The sequence below is a fragment of the Quercus lobata genome, chromosome 8 (genome assembly GCF_001633185.2).
Source record: "Quercus lobata isolate SW786 chromosome 8, ValleyOak3.0 Primary Assembly, whole genome shotgun sequence".
In the NCBI taxonomy this organism is placed as follows: Eukaryota; Viridiplantae; Streptophyta; class Magnoliopsida; order Fagales; family Fagaceae; genus Quercus; species Quercus lobata.
The window spans coordinates 44,479,474-44,498,181 of NC_044911.1; the positions used below are offsets into that span (position 1 = coordinate 44,479,474).

Consider the following 18,708-nt stretch of genomic DNA (forward strand, 5'->3'; position numbering starts at 1 on the left):
TGGAAGGTGGTCCGAGGAGGAATTTCTCCTTAGGTATGATAAATACAGCTCAAGTATGTATTCCAACAATCAGGGTGACCTTCCAAGAAGCTCTAGTGATAAGGATGTGCATAATGAACATACGAGAAGGAGGAGAACCCAAAAATATCTAAGGGAAAGCTGCTACCACAACATTGAATGCACTGCAGCTACTTTTCTGGCCGCATTTATGTGGAGAAGACCCCTGAACAGTGCTGCCTTGGCTACCACAATTCATAGAAAGCCAAAGAGGGTGTCTGATGAGACAGGTAATCAAGTAAGAGCTCAAATGATCAACAAATGTAAGATCAAGATGGTCCAAAGGGAGTTATATAATGTAAGAGACCCTCCATGAGAAGGGGACCGAAAAAGAGAAAGAAAACATTGTAGTCATCAAAATTGTACTTTTAATCGTTTTAATTGATTTATATGGAGACTTACCTCCTTGGACAGTGAATTCATTCAGATCAATGCTTCTTGTTTTTGCAAAATCATCCTCTAAATTCATACTAGCTGTTGTCCAATTCATTAGGGCCTAGCTCTTCGACTCACTCTCTACAAATTTATTGTACTAGGCTCACTGGACCAATATCCCATGCATTTTAGCCTTGGGCTGCAAAACTTGTCCTTACAGCTGTTAAGTCTGTTATTATATTTCATATATATATATATATATATATATATATTTGGTTCAATTATTATTATTATTTTGAATACAACAGAAAGCGTTTGATTTTTCTCACAAACATTTACATTGTGTTTGGTTGTAATTGAGGGGAAGATAGAAGAAGATAAGAGAGTGAAGGAAGAGAAAATCTCTTTTACATGTTTGGAAGGAGTGAGGGAAGAGAAAATAAAAGAAAATAATATATTTAAATTAGATATATGTTTTTACATAAATACCCCAATAAAATCCAAAATACTTGTTTTGGTGATGGACATAATTGAAATTTTAAATGTTATTAGTGGTAGACCCCAAAAGTTGCATTATTTTTATTTGGCTTTCTTGGAGAAAAATGGGCCCCCAAAAAGTTGCACTCTTTTTATTTGACTTTCCCTTAGAAAATTGGGCCTGAATGGATGCTCATTTCTCCCATTTTCTCTTTTTTTTTTTCCTATAATGCTAACCAAACAAGAGAAATTGTCATGTCAACACAATTTTCTTTCTTTTCTCTTTTCTTCCTCCCTTCCCAAACAAAGCATTAATTTTGATTATTGTTGTTGTTGTTGTTCTTATTATTATTATAGGTACTATATTATTATTATGATTATATGAATATGACAAAAGGCATTTGACTATTTATAATAAATTGTGCTGACATGATAGTTTCCTTTGTTTAATTGGTATTATAGGAAAGAAAAGAGGAGAAGATCGAAGGAATGAGCATCTATCTAGGCCCACTTTCTCATCTACCCAAATTGGACAAAAATGATAAAAAAACTATATACGACGAATGCAACTTTTGGGGGCCCACTTTGAAGAACGTTTAAAATTTCAATTTTATCCATCACAAAATCAAATCTTCTGGATTTTATTGGGTTATTTAAGTAAAAAAATATATATTGAATTTAAATATATTTATTTTATTTTCTCTCCCCTCACCCTTTCCAAATGTGTAAGAGGGATGCATTTTCTATTTCATATCTTTTCCTTTCTCTTCCCTCACTCTCTTCTCTCTGTTTTTCTTCCCCTCAATTACAACCAAACACACTATTAGTCTCTCTTTATTTCTAGTTTCAATATTAGGCTATAAAATGGGGATTTGATTTGGGCTAATAACCGTTTACCTTTGTCTCTGGTCCTTTCTACCTTAGAGCAAAGTTGATCAAGTAGTTGCTTGGTGACAATGTTGGAGCCTATGCACAAGGGCCTTAACAATAATGAAGGCCTGCAAAGGGGCCAGGAAAGAAGAGGCAGCCCATAGTTATTTCTGGCTACCAAACACATTTATAATTTGATAAACCATAATTTCAAATTTCTTGATTTTCCTCTGATAGAAAACATCTTTTGATATATCAAAATCTATTCAAAAAAAAAAATCGTATTTTCAATGGAATGAGAAATTCATGATAATTAATTTCAAATTTCGCAAGTAACTACCGTACAATTTGGGCAAAATGCATTTGAAGTATGATTCAAGGGTGTTAAAGAATTGCGGTTGTAGAGAGAGAATAATAAAATTACACCTGTTATTCATATATGTAAATATAGAAGTTGGTTTAAGTTATTCAATCCAAAGTTTCAAACATTCAAACTTAATGAAAACATTTTTCTAAAAAAATAAAGAAAAAAAAATAGTTTCCATGAAGCAGGGGTGCCTTGCTATTTGCTAATATGCTAAAATTGTAGCACCTTATCGATACTATTAAAAACATGATTCTTTGTTTGAGTTTCAACATTTTTTGTACTATAATACTCTCATCACACAAATTCTTAAATTGTCTAAAATACCCATCTTTTAGTTAAATAATTTTAAATTAAAAAACACAAACTGGTTAAAAGAGTAATTTATTATTCCTAAGTTTTAGGTTTTTTTCCTTTATTTTCTCTATCCAACTCAAAAATTAGGACATTATCTCTATCTCATTTTTAAACATTATTCCATGTTATCTTACCTTTTTCTTTTAAAAAATAATACAAATATTTATTTATATATTACTTTTAAACATTATAACACTCAACAACAAATAAATAATAATAATAAAGAGTCTTATTGCACACGCAAAGCGTGTATGATGAGTTTTTTTTTTGAAGTAACTTTATAAGATTCTAAGTTGAGCACTCGTTTTCACTTTCTCAAGTTTGTCTTGGACAATTGGCTTGTGTTTTTCTTCCCAAGAAGAATCTACATAATTGGCCCACATTCCATTGCGATAACATCTCGTAGATGGGTCGATAACCATTAACTCGAGTATTTTTAAGCTTTCGAGCATATAAATCGCAAACTCGACTTCATACCAGTTACCCACAAACCCATGCATCTCAATTTGTCTCAACTGATCATGTGAAAAACCAGAAAAACTCCTTATTTCTAGTTGGTTCTCAAAGAAGTCTTGCGCACATACCTACAACCAAGATAGTATATCAGAATTTTAGCAATTGGGAGATACAAAATGCATGACTAAAATTAAGAGTTTGCATATTACTTCAGTGGGAGGGTTATATTGCAGAAATTAGAATAAACCAAGTATTGACCATGTTGATTAAAGAAAAGCCTAATGCAATATTGTTCACCACACACCTTACATGTATATATTACATGGCATAATTACATTATTGGATGAGGCCCTAAAATTAGGAACATAATGGACTACTTTGGAAGTACAATAAATGCATATTTTCTAAAAAAATTTCTAGGCAGGTCAATAGTGTAGGAACTAGAAATTTGTTGTGGGGGAGTAAAAAATAAATTATTAATTTTTTTAGTATATACAACTTTCATATTATATCCAATAATCTAAAATAGTATTCTAAATACAATTTAGTGTACAATAGTCTAAAAACATTATTAATAGTTTAAAGATCGGCAAGGCAACAATCATTGAATGCATAAATAAATATAATTAAATAACTAATCATACATTTTTGTCAAATTAATGATAATTTATTATATTTATATGTAATATCAATTAAATAAAAATATATGATAAAGAAGAATAGTAACTGATATAATTTTTAGCTTTTGAAGTGTGTAGCTTTTTAAGTACACATGCGGTCTTTCTCTTAGAATTGGAGCAAACACTAAAAGACATTTTAGATTCAAAAATCTGTAGAATACTTATCAAACTACTTGATTAGACATAAAGAAAACATGGAAATGAGAAAGAGAGATAAAGAGAATAAGGAAAAAATCACAGATGTAGACACAAATTAGTTGATAACAGATGGAGCGATTTTGTTGCTGGTTGTGTGCAGTGACTTTAGCCTCTAATTCTACTACTGTTTAGTCATTGATTATTTATTTATTTATTTTTGTCTTGGATATGTGCTCTGCTAGGTTAGAACAAAATTATTTTGTTTAAAATTTTTTAAGGGGTCAAGTTGTTTATTTTGGGTAAAATTGGTTGATTAGACTTTTTTTTTTTTTTTTTTTTTGGGCTTGTATATTTTGTTTTAGATTTTAGATCTACAAATTTTTTTATGGTCTTTAAAATGAGAAAAATTCTAAAGTTATTTACAAACTATATATATACTAATTCTAAAGAACAAAATTGTTAAAATTAGTGTATATATATATATTGGGAGGGGGGGTGGGGGACGGGCTCTTGCCCCCCTAAGTCCAACCATGGCTCTGTCCATGAGTTGATTGTACATGTGGTGTAATATTTTTGTTACTAAAAGTGGTGTAATTTTTTACTAATAAAGACGAAAAGTGCAGGGAAATAATTTTTTATTGAAGTGAATGTTTATTTATTTGTTTAACAAAGGACCAATTTCAAGAGTTGTGTCACTAACACAATAATTTCATAATAAAGGCAAGTTGTTAAAGATATGTAAATAAGTGATGTCAACTATGGATTTAGATAAAAACCAGTTACAACTTACCATTTAAGTTTTATTGTAAAATTATTGTGAAAATATTATGAAAGTAGCACTAAGATAATTATATTCAAGCTTATTTTAGTTGGGTTTAAACAAAATTTAGGGTCAGGGTATTTAGATTTTATTTTAGGGGTAAAAAAAAAAATTATATATAATTCTTTTTTTGGTTAGGTCAGGGGGTTCATTTGAACCCCTTGGGCTGGTTGTAGCATCGCTCATGGTATTCACTCATCTCATATGAATAATGAACCTTATTCTCAATATAGTAAATATGATCCACTATAATATGAGAGGAAGAAATACATATTTATTGTATAGTACTACCAAAATATTCTATAATTACACAACTCCAAAGAGGATGCACAATATTTCTAACCTAGGCAGGGGACACATAAATTGATCTCCATTAAACATACATGAAATTAACTTTTGGAGCTCTCATAGTAAATAATGGAGGAATGTTAACGTAATAAAAAATCTTATTATACACTCTTTATTACACACTCCATATATATGCTATTTGAAATTGTGTTTTTAAAGCATGATTTCAATTGAAATTATGATATTTTAAATTAAAATTGTGAAATCTTATTTTAAAAACACAATTTTTTGTTTATATAACTGTGTGTGTATAGGGCGTGTATAATAAGGAGTTTGTGACTAACATTACTATTAATATAAAATATTGCTGGCATGGTAAGGGCGTTATGTGACAGCCTTACTCCTAACAAACTTATTAGCTACATCAATGTGGAACTTTATTTTTTAATATACTTGAACAAATAGTGATAGCAAAGTGGTATAATAGTATATAAAATTCATGCGCAATGTAGCCTAAAAAATAATTGTTCGACTGTTCAAGAGAAAAGACATCAACAAGAAACATGCACTACCTTTCATATATATAAAATTTCATGACTAACCGTAAGTTCAAGTTTCTGCAAAAGAGGAGTAGCCTTGAGAATAAATAAAACCCACAAGAGTTCATCCTCCTCTGAGCCACAACTTGAGTTCCAGATATTCATGTTCAATTCTTTGAGATTCTTGAATAATGGTATGCTTTGGGGTATTTCTTTCACCTAAATAATGGCAATAAAGGGTTAAAGATAATGTACAACAGCTTTATCGTACAAAGTAAAAAATTTAAGTAATGTGACATATAAAGTTATATGCACTTACTGTACTAGAGTACATAATAAGAGAAAGGTTCTCTAGACAAGGATGGGAGGCGAATTGGGCTAGTCCATGTGCAAATGTGCTGGCTTTAGTACCTGTGTTAAAACGCACCTCCAACAATCGTGGAGCGCTGAAGGAAGAAATACGCGTAATGTCTCCACTAAAATCAAATGCAATGAGATTTGCAGCAGAAATCTCAATCTTCGTTGCAGAACAATAGCGCACTTTCAACTTTTTCAGACGAAGAGATGGTGGACCAGTAACAATTAGATTTGAAACAACATTGCAGGCATCTAAGGTCAGACCCTCAAGTAGGGTACACGTAGAAAGCATACTTGCCATAACAGCTTCATCTATAATAACTACATCTAGAATAAGAGTTACTAATCCTTTGAGTTTATTAAAATCAATATGATATTGTATTAGATTACAGCAACCTAACGTCAATTTTGAACAATTGTCTTCATACGGAACTTCATACATAGGTGCCGAGTGTAGTCCGTGTGGAAGGGACCTCCACCTGCGGGATAGTATGCTGGTTTTGCATGCATCTTTTCTGGTTAGGATTGATAGAATATAGTAGAGAATGTTATCCGGCAATCTACTAATTAAATCTTTACTCTCATTCTTAACCTGGGAATTTTAAGAACCGATTACAAGGTGTGTCAGCCAAAGGTTGTGAACCAAAATATATTATATACATCAATTCTCTGAAAGCAATGCACAAATCTAGCTATAGTAAATGGGTAAACAATTAACACTTGGTTGGCTGGAGATAGTCTAGTACCTAAACAATATAGTGTTTACTTTTCAAAAATCCACTGATATGAAGGGTGCAAATAAGTTCACAATAGCAAAATGGCAAAGAATCAAATTACATGCAGTGAAACCATGTTAATGTTACACCAATAATTTTTTTTATTTGTTAATTTAATATTTTGAAAACTTCACCATTTGATTACAAATTCCCTTTGTTTTTAATAAACATGCAGAATTTCAAGTTAATTGGACATCATTTAGACATTACTATTTAATCATAAACCAAAATTTTTTTGTATAATTTTAAAAGTGAAAAAGAGACAATATAATCCAGTATAAATCATGTGATTATTGATCTTTGACGAAGTTGATAGTTTGCAAATATGGAGAGTAAAAGGAGACAATATAATCCAATATTGGAGATTTAATTTTTTAAAAATTAAATAGAAAGTTCTATGCATTGAAAAAATGTATCTCATGTGTAAATAAATTTGAACCAAACCCTAACAAGATATATGAATTTTTTTACACCAACAACTTCAAAGGGAATATAGCATCTCAAAGAAATCACCAAATGTTGCCTATAAGTAGAACTTGCTTCACAAAGTCATTATATGATTTCCAAGGGTATCCTCTAAGTAATTTCATAGCAACCCAAATTTTGCAATGTATTTTGTTAAAAAAAAAAAAATCCCCAATGTACAAAAAATGTTTCCTTGTCTCTTAAACTACCTCATATGATTGAGATCTTGAATCGGTTTCTCCTCTTACTTTTATTTATTTATAAATTACAAATATATGAAATTTAGTGTATGCAAAACATCATGCTATATTACATTATTACTTACCTCTATGCCATTTCTTTCATCCATTGGCCTTTACTTGTTACGTTGAATAACAATTTGTAAATTGAATCTCAACGAAGCAAGATTGAAAAATTATTTGTAGTTCTTGACAAATCAATCAATAAGAGATATATATATATATATATATATATACATATATTTTACCCGTGCATGCGTGAAAATTAATTCACTAGAATTTATGGATATCTATTTGAATATATTTTGGTTTTGGAATATATCCTGATTCCTATCTACCAATATTTTGGTCTTTTAATTATATTTATATTCTACAATACAATGAGCATATAATACTATCATTTTAATAAACAAAAAATAAGAGAAATAAAACAGTAATTAATATTTAATTTATTAGCCATATTATAATTTCAATATATAAATATTGACTTCAGTGCGTGATATAGGCATTGATGCATTTGGTTACCATTCCCTTTATCACTTATACCATTTAAATGCATAATCATGGCACCTTTAGGGGTGAGGTTAAAAGCAAATGTTTGTAAAGTTTTGTCATCCATATATACCAACTATTTGTACAAATGTTTTTGTACCTAGCTATAAAAAACAAAATAATCTGAGAAAAAAGGAAAGAAAAAAACTTATGAGAGATGGTAAGTAACCAAAAAAGATAGAAAATATATCAAATGATAATCGATTAAATGAAAATATGAACAAAAATTTGTTCCAAACCAAACGTAAGAAAATTAGGAATAAAATCCAAATCAGAAAAGAAAAATCAAGAGTCACAAATATTCTAAAGAACCAAATTTCCTTTTACTAAAATAAAAACCAGATCAGCCGTATTTGAAAAAAAAAATCATCAATCCAGAAAAGTGAAATGTTTCCTCTCCTTAATATGCAAAGCATTTTTCACTACTAATGAAAGCCTGCAAAGCATAAAATTTATTTGAAAAATTTATAAATTACTAACAAGAAAGGAAAAGAACTTAAGATCCAAAATCCAATGAGCCGACAATTTGAAAGCATTAAAGAAAATAAATTACATCAATACCCAAGCTTTCTCTTAATAATATCTAAAACACGAAAAAATTATGTTAAAATAATAACCAAAAAATTAAAAAAAATGCAGCAAAGATTCAATACCACCCAAAAAAAAAAAAATTCTACAATTCCAATCCCTAATATCCAACACACAAACTATGTATTTCAAAAAAAATTCATAAAATTGTTGAAAAGAAAAATAAAATGATTAAGAACTTTTTGTTTGTAATTAAGGGAAACATTAAACATAATCTTATTTTGTATTGTATAATTTTTTTTCTTCTCATTTTTATTTTTATTTTTTTTATTATGGTTATTTCTACTGTGATGGTTAGTAAATGATGGTTTGTTGTTATTATGGATAATTCTTATTATGCACGATTGAAAATAATTAATGATGATTTTGACATGCAGGAGAAATTGAAATTTTGCATGCAATCTTTATGTACTGCAATTCAACATATTTATGCTGATTTGCAATTGAACAGGGGTAGTGTGTTGGATAAGTAATTTCATGGTTTTAAAAGCGAGACCGAACTGATTCGTTTAATCAGGAATCGGGCTCAAATTCAGTTCGGTAAAATCCCCTAAAATCGATAAAAAAAAATCAAGTAAAACCAAGAACTCGGGCCAAAATTAGTTCTTTGACCATACTTGATTTTAAAACCATGAGTAATTTACTGCTAAATACCTTCAACAATATTAACATTTTGGGAGATGAAGTTTGTGTAGAAGGAGGAGCTACTTTATTGATAATTATGTCACATTATTAGCATAATGTTGGTAAATTCTTGATACAAATACATTTTTTTCTTATATTATTAAAGTCTTTATATATATATATATATATATATATATAATATATATATAAGTGATGGATTTACTTAAATTTTCTTCCTATTTAAGCTATTCGAGACATATAGAGAATGAACCATTTGTAAAGAGCACTAGAAACAAATTCTAACCACACATTACATTGTTTAGAAAATATCTTGCTTCATTTAATAATTGAAAGTAAAATAAATTATGTTTTCTTAACTTAAAAAATTTAAACACGTTTAAATAACAAATATAGATAACTTTTTTTGAGAAGTAATATAATTAAATTAATTTAGAAAATTAATATATTGTTTAAATTATACTTTGTTAGAAAATAATCCCATCATTTTAAGAAGATTTTGGAACAAATATTTATAATTCTGATATACTATTTTTATTTGTCACTTAAAAAAAAAAAAAAAAAAAAAACTGTCAAATTTTTCCTCGTGGGTGTGCCACTAAAATACCTAGATTGTGTGCAAGATACAATTAAAACTAATCTAAAAGGCTGGGTGTAATAATACAAGTTACAACCTGTCAAATGAATACAATTCTACATTTTTTACCCTTAAAATAAAGAACCGAACCCTGCTATAAATTATATTACTATTCATTAGATTAGATGGGGAAAGGAGTAAAGTAAGACATTTTCATCTGGTCAGTGAAAACAAAATAACTATAGGCTGTCTCTTCTTTCATGGCCCTTTTGCAAGCTTCCATTATTGTTTAGGGCCATGTGCTTAGGCTCCAACATTGTCACTAAGCAGCTACTTGATCTGCTTCACTCTGAAACAAAAAGGACCAGAGACAAATGTTAATGGTTAGCTCAAAATCAAATCCCAATTTTGAAGCCTAAAATTGAAACTAGAAATAAAGAGAGGCTAACAGTGTGCTTGGTTGTAACCGAGGGGAAGAGAAAAGGATAGAAGAGAGTAAAGGAATGAAAGGAAAAGAAATGAAAAAGAAAATCCATCCATATTACATGTTTGGAAGGAGTGAGGGAACCCAGGGAAGAGAAAAGTAAAGAAAAGAAAATAATATATTTAAATTAGATATATGTTTTTATCTAAATAATCCGATAAAATCTAGAATGATTGTCTTTGTGATTGATAAAATTGAAATTTTAAATGTTCTCCATAGTAGGGCCCCCAAAAGTTGCACTCGTTTTACATGGCTTTTTCCTTATTTCTGCCCACTTTAGGCAGATGAGAAAAGTGGGCCTAGATGGACGCTCATTTTCTCAATTTTCTTTTCTTTTCTCTCCTATAATTCCAATTAAACAAAGGAAATTGATTTGTCAGTACAACTTATTATAAATAATCAAATTCCTTTTGTCATATTCATAATGATAATATAATACCTATATAATAATAATAATAATCAGAACTAATGCTTTGTTTGGGAAGGGGGAAAAAAAAGAAAAAAAGAAGAAGAAGGTAATTGTGTTAGCATTATAGAAAACAAAAGAAGAGAAAATAGGAGAAATGAGCATCCATTCGGGCCCACTTTTCTCAGAGAAAAGCAAATAAAAGGAGTGCAAATTTTGGGGACCCACCACTAATAATATTTAAAATTCCAATTTTGTTCATCACCAAAACAAACATTCTAGATTTTATTGGGGTATTTAGATAAAAATATATATCTAATTTAAATTTATTATATTATTTTCTTTTCTCTTCCCTCACTCCTTCCAAACATGTAAAAGAGATTTTCTCTTCCTCCACTCTCTTATCTTCTTTCTTTGCCCCTCAATTACAACCAAACACACTATAAATATTTGTGAGAAAAATCAAATGCTTTTTGTTGTATTCAAAATAATAATAATAATAGAAACAAATGTATATGAAATATAATAACAGACTTAATTGTAATCCTTCAAACTGGGTTTCAGTTAGCTCAATTGGCAAAGTCTAGTATTGTCGAATAAGAGATCTGTAACTCGATCCTCACCTACACCAAAACTAATTGGTGTTTTAGTCTGATGATAATGAGCAATCATTAGGAGTTGATACCATAAGAATATGGTATGTAACGAGTAATTTTGAATTACATTTTTTCATAACAAAAAAGTGTGTGAACAAAGAATTTTTTTATTTTTTATTTTCAAAGAAGTGACAATGAAAACAATCCAACCTATTAAAGAAATTCTTGGAATTTTTGTCAGAAAATATATTTACATGTTTATGTAAATTACTTTATACATAACACTGCTTAATTACCGAGATTGTAAGGTGGTTTTAGTAAGAGCATATATACATATTATTGCTCTCATACTTGGGAACAAGTTGTAAAGTTATTTAAAATATGATTTTTATATTAATTAAACTTATCACACAAAAAATATAAGGGTAATTCTCAACCAAAATTAATAACTCATTTTTAAGGACAATTCTCATCCACTTGTTGAGTGTTCACAAGTATCAGATGAAGTCAAATATTTAATATTTTTCATTCGTCTCTTGTTTGGAGACCCCATGAATTTTAAATATCAGATGAGGACCCCCATAAAATTTATAGTCATGCATTACATAATTCACAATCTAAATTATTGTTAGGACATATGTGATTCAATATTAGGAACATATGTCACTATTTTATGTAATTGGTTAATCTTTTGACAAAACGCACTTTACTTGTAATTGGGTAGATCTAGGATATGTTTAACACTTCAAGGAACAAGGTTTCAAATTTAAGTGTTAAAGCAATGCAAGTGTGTCCAAGATTCAAGTGTGAAAGTGCTGGATTTTAAAGCTCAACAGCTAGCATCTATCGAGGTTCAAACGCTATTTCAGCCCGTGACTCGACAGCTAGCTCAATAGATAGTTATTTATCGAGATTTATGAAATTCAGATTTTCTGTTCTGTTTTTCATTCAATTTGTGGGTATGTGTTTGGGCTTTCTTTTCTCACAACCCTAAATATATATGAGAATTATTTTAAGGACCGTCAAAGGTGACACAAGTTGCACAAGTGTAGAGCAAAGTTTTGTTCATGCAAATTGTGACCTAAGACAGAATTTGCCCTTGTTCATCTATCTCTTGAAGAAGCTGCTATGTTTGTACACCGTAGGATTTTGTGACCAATGAGATTCTTGATCTTCATCGTGTGATGAACAGAAGAACTTTGCAACCAACATCCTTCTCAAGTTGGTGATTAAGTCGCGTACTGGAATTCGCGCAATTGATTAGTCACGTACTGAGAGCTGTGCATTGAAAAAGAGAGATTGTTACTACAGAACAAGTCCAATTGGGTATTGAGGTAAGGGTTCAACTGTAGGTTGGTATGAGGTACTGAGATTCCTTTACTTGTAACCGCTTGTTTTGATAATAGTGGATTCTCGAGAGTGGTGACCTTAAATTCACCCGGTGGAGTTTTTGTTGTGTAGGTTTTTCCCATTCGTAAACGAATCACCGTGTCAATTTAATTTCCGCTACATTTAGTTTAATTGGTGATTTGTTTGTACTACCGCGCGTATTGCATTTTAATTGAATTAATTAATTAACTTGGTTAATTAATTTGTTAATTCATCACAATGGGTCAATACATTCTTGGCCTATCAATTATGACTATTTTTGTTTTTCTTATTCTAACAAGATAAAGAGAATAGAAACTAGTATCATGATTATGTCTTTTCTTGACAAAGGCTACCGTTCCATAATCACATTTGAAATGTAATTAAGAGTACAATCTGAAAGCAACAAAAAGGAAAGAAAAATGAAAATAAAAGAAAAAAAAAAGAAAAAAAAAAAACTTGTCAAGTGCTCTATTTCTCTCTCCCACAAGTCTCTAGAAACAAGTTTCATGATTTCGTGAAAGAGTTTTCTCCAACTTAGTTTGGGAAGAAACCATATATTCAAACTCCTCCTATATATTTTTATTGGATGTGAATTTTGAAAATCTAACTGTTGGAATGCGTATTTTTATTATATCCTTCATACTTGCAAAATTTCAATTACATTGAATATCAATAGCTATTTCATCAAAAAAATGTTTAAATTTCAAATTTTTGTGATCTAAAATTATGCATAAAAATAAGTTTATTGATCGAATAATAAATAACATCTAAATTGAATGAAATATGACATATGTGTTAAGAACATAAAGAACATGTAATATAACGGTTAGATTTTCAAAATTCATATCTAATATAAAGATATAAGAGGAGTTTGAAGGATTTCTCTCCAAACTAGTTTGGAGAAAAACATTGTCCATTTGTCTTTGTCTTACAAAATCTACCACTCTATAATGGCATTTGAAGGCGGGGTTATAATTGGGAAAAAAAAAACTTGATTTTATGTGTGTTTACTTTAATTAGGTCTCATGGGTTTATGTTTGTCTTTGTCATATGTGTCTGTCAAATAGTGAATCCTATAATATTTTGGGTTTTTATTTATATGATTTATTTATTTTGGTCTCATATTTGATATATTGTTTTACATTTTTGTTAATAGGATATACTGTTTTATATTACGTATGGTGTGGGGGGGGGGGTCTTGACAAAGGAATATTACCAAATAGATTCGACCCGAGGAGAAGGTGGGCCCGACTGTTCATCAATTCTGGCCTAGCACAATGACTATAACCAAGAAATTGAAGCCAAGGAAGTGGCCTGCACGAGAAGTGAACACTTCTCGGAAGATTAGAGATACGCCACTTGGGCTAGAAGACTGAAGTCCGTGGAAAGAAGTTTGCCAATTTAAGCCATGGTGGTTTGAAGATGCAATCAGTACTTGGTTGCAAATGTGGACTCAACAAAATAAGTTTCGAGTAGGAGCTTGGAGGGCTTTAGTACAAGATTGCAACAGTACTTGGATGGTTGTGTGGGTCAATTTGTACTGCAACTATCGATTCTTAGTGGATCGTTTTAGTGGCTAGCTGCAAAAATGTTTTTTTTTGGCTGAATTCTCGAGTTTTCCTCTTTGATAACACATCTGATATATCTAAGATTTGCTTCTTTGATTTATTTATTTTTTGTTAATTGTTCCTTTAATTTGCTCATGTTAAGTTGTATTTTATTTGTATTTTTATTGACTTTATTTTTTGTCAAATTTGATTATAATTTAGGCTTAATTTCTTATATTTGTGGGCTATTTTTGCAATTGGGTTGGGTTGGATTTAGAAGTTCAATGTAGTGTTATCAGAACTGTATTTTTGCAGAATACATTGGCATTTACGAAATAGGTACATTACAGGTTTTATAAAGCAGTCGGGATTGAAATTCGCAGCTCATGCAAATTTCCCTGAACTTGAGAGGAAATTCTATTATTTAGATCACCTGTTGTAGCTTTCCCCCTCCCACTATACATATCCACATTTCCCACGAATTTTACCCTAAGGACCCACCTAGGAGTTGAGAGAATTTTATCTACTGTTGAGAGAGCCAAACATGATTAGTTCTCTACACTCTTCCCACTCTCCATAGCCAAATCTTTGAGAGAAGATTAGAAAGTGTTGTTTGGACCCTTGGGAAGCATTGGAGCTTGCCAAATTTAGCCATGGTGGCTTGAAGATGCAACCGGTACTGTTTTGTTCCAGAGTTGGTGCCAAAGTTAAAGAAAGGACTCAGTGTAGTCAATTGCAAGCAGAAGCTTAGAGGGTTTGAGTAAAAGATTATAACACTACTTGATGGTAGTGTAAGTCAATTTGTATTGCAACTATCTATACTTAGTGGATCCTTTCGACGGCTGGCCGCAGAGTGGTATTTCCACCCGGTTCTCTTTTTTTCTTCTTCTTTGATAACACATTTGGTGTTATCTTGGGTGTGCTTCTCTTATTTATTGCTTATTGTTCTTTTAATTTGCTAAATATGCTTATCCATGCAATGTTTGTTGTAAAATGCTTAGTTCAATTGGCTAAATACTTACACTTGGCTTTAATTGTTAGTTTAGTCTGAAATTGAATTAGCCGTAAAATTTGAAGTTTGGGGTCTTAATTACTACCTAGGTCATTAAATAAATTTCGCAGCTTATCTAGTTTATCCATGCAATGCCTATCATCCATTCTTAGTTCAATTGGCTAATCACTTATCTTTGAGTCTAATTGTTAGTTTAGCTTAAAATTAAATTAGCTGTAAAATTGAAGTTTGGGGTCTAAATAATTGCCTAGTTTAAATAGGTAATTTCTCAAGTATCATCATGCTTTAAAATGTGAATTATGTGTTCATTGTTTGATAAAGGAATAATGGAATTAATGTTAGACTAAAAATTTCTTGTCACGGATTCGCAGAAAACAAGTTACTTACTCCTATTTTATACATTTTCTATATATATATATATATATATATATATATATATTTTTTTTTATGTAAGGGTAAAGATATACTCCAGTTCATTGAATGCTATCATGCATGTTTATTTCTTCAGTGTATCCAAATTTGTGGATCACATCTTCCATGCATGGGGAAGCATGAATTATATATGTTATTTTCTTAAATTCTAGTTACCAAATTAGTAATAAGCTAGATTACATAAAACGCTTGGAGAACAATGAGAGAGTCTAGACTCTAGAGCATTTATGAGGAAATGGTACATGAATACTATAAATACAATTCTTTATCCTAACAAGTCCAATATATCAAACGGATCATCAAGTATGACTTTCAAACCAGTTTGTTCACATGGGGAAGAAAAACAAGATGATGATACGCCATATTTCTTTGTTAATACCGTGCACGCCGTGAAAAAAATAAGGGATCATTACATGGAATTATTTCCAGGCGTAAACATTAGGTTCATAGTCGGTGCAAATCTTTCTGGTTTGAGTTACATGAGTGTTGTCGACAATATCAAACATGGAAATAGAGAATTTAACAGAAGGGATTTCATTTTGAATAGTCGAATAATGCCACCCTATGATCCCCCTCTAACAAGGCCTATTCGAAATCTTGAACCATTCATAAATGGATGGATTGAGGAAGGTGAAACTATCATAATTCCCAAAGATGTGCCTCGCCCTATGTATGATCGAATAGTAAAACGTGCAGAAGAAGAAAGTGTTTTTGTTGGTGGTGTTTATAGGGATTGGTGGAATATCCATATACCGTCAGTCCATCGTTAAATCCGTAATTACATAATGTATTATATCTATGACTAGTATTGATTTTCCTATATTTCCATGGAATTAGAATGTTTCAGGAACTACAAAGTTAATTATTGTTATATGGTTTACTATAATAAGTGTATATGGCATTGGGCTTGAATAAAATTTATGATTTGGAATTTATGCTTCTGTTAAGTTTTGTGATTAAAAAATGGTGACATGTACATGTGTTGCTAGATCTTATATGTCTCAGTGGACATTTCTTGTTTAATTGTTTTTTTTTTTTTTTCTTGAGTTGTTTAATTTGTTAATTTCCAGTTATCAAACACATTTACAATTTGATAAACCATAATTTCAAATTTCTTAATTCTCCTTTGATAGAAAACATCCTCTGATAAATAATTTTGAAATTTAAATATTTTATTGATGAAATAACTATTGATATTTGATCTTATTGAAATTTTGCAAGGATGAAGAATACAATAAAAATATACAATCCAACACTTAGATTTTCAAAATTCACATCCAATAAAAATATATAAGAAGAGTTTAAATGGGTTCTTCCCAAACTAGTTTGGAGAAAAATCTTTCACGAAATCACAAAACTTGTTTTTAGAGACTTGTGGGAGAGAGAAATAGAGCACTTGACAATTTTTTTTTTTTTTGCTCTCAGATTGTAGTCTTGATTACATTTCAAATGTGATAATGGAATGGTAGCCTTTGTCAAGAAAAGACATAATCATGATATTAGTTTCTATTCTCTTTTTCTTATTAGAATAAGAAAAACAAAAATAATCATAATTTAGATTGTGAATTATGGAATGCATGACTTTAAATTTAAATTTCATGGGGTCCTCATCTGGTTTTTGAATTTCATGGGGTCCTCTAACAAGAGACGAAATGATAAACAATTAGCTTCATTTGATACTTGTGAACACTTAACAATTAAGTGGACGAGAATTTGTTGACACCCCATTTTGCAACTCGCATTTAACCTCACATGGAGGGTAAAAGGGTAATTTCACCTTGAAAATATGCATATTTATTCTGGTCACTAGATCATTAATCTCATTTCATCAAAATGATTTTGATGTTGTAACGATCAAATCGACTGGTCATAAGCCCTAATCGGACGATCGGATTGAAAATTATCATCAAATCAAGTTCTAATGGCCAAGATGCACTATCACAAATTGAGTTCGACTATATATGATTATGAACAATTGATTTCAATTGGTTATAAGTATAATCAATTTGAGAATGATGATGTGTCATAATTTGATTGGTTAGGACTACATTTTATGGTAGGGTTGTACACACCTAATTAACTAAATAGTTAAATATTAATTATTCAATAAGTAATTTGTGCAATTATCCTTTAATTAGGATAAATTTGGAACCAATTAAGTTTGAAATGGAAGTGATTGGAGCCATTTAATCTTAATTGGGAGCTAATTTGGGACTTATTAATGTTATTTGTGCTGAAATCATTTTCTAACAAATGACCTCTGCTCACCCTTTTATTGTTATCTTTCTGAATATTTTGAATCTGTGAATGAGATTAATTTTTCCAGAAGCTAGACATCCGGGGCTTCAATTTGAGTATAAGAACGAGACAATTCCGATCAGAATTAATTCAAACATGATTATTCGAATATGGCTCTATAAGCTGTTACAGTAGCTACAAGAAAACCGAATTTTGGCTTGCTCCTCACTCTCATCAATCTTTCCTTTTAATGCACCAGATTTCTCCCAAGACAAAAATGAGGTCTAGATTGATGATTCTTTGTCAACCCTCATTAAATGACATTCCATTCATATTTCCTCCACCACTACTATATAAACCCCCCATCTCTTTCATTCCAAAGCACACAAAAAGCCTCCCTCTCTTCTCTTCTCTTGAGTTCTAGTGAAGTTGAGTAGTCTTGTCATATCTTGGTCTTCCTGAAACTCAAGGTATTGAGTGAGACTCACTCTCCCTCTCCTAAATCTTCTTTTCCTCCACCCTTAGGACCTTTATCAAGAGTCCCCTCCTTTACCACATGGATCTTGCATGATGGTATAATCTCATTCCTTAATTGTATGTTTATGTTGCCATGATGAGAATTTAATATTAAAGCATGATAATTCCCTTTAAATATGTTTGAATGTTCTTAATTGTTCTTATGTGTTCTTCACATGTTCTTAGTTGTTCACTACATGTTCATGCATATCACTAGATTTAATCTTAAATCCACATAAAAAAAAACATGAAAAAGATGTTTGTTTAATAATTCTTTTAAATTCTTGAATCTAAGATATCACCATCCACACACATTCACTAGAGTTTATTTTTCAATCCAAATGTCATGCTTAATAAATTGAATTAGGGTTTATCACATGCACACACATTAAATTCAACATGCAAATTGATTGATGACATATTGGATGATGTGATATAAATGTTGGCCACCATAGTCTAGAAGACCGGTTTCACCGGGCAAAGTGGATG

At 30.5% G+C, this 18,708-nt stretch overlaps 1 protein-coding gene across 1 annotated transcript; it reads right to left on the reverse strand.

Moving 5' to 3' along the window:
• Positions 1-2,778: 2,778 nt before the first annotated feature.
• LOC115956930 lies at positions 2,779-6,079 on the reverse strand. Its single transcript, XM_031075192.1, has 3 exons — positions 5,741-6,079; positions 5,485-5,640; positions 2,779-3,084 (listed from the first exon to the last, which is right to left on the reverse strand). The coding sequence occupies exons 1-3, from the start codon at positions 6,077-6,079 to the stop codon at positions 2,779-2,781; spliced, it is 801 nt and encodes a 266-aa protein (XP_030931052.1).
• Positions 6,080-18,708: the final 12,629 nt, after the last annotated feature.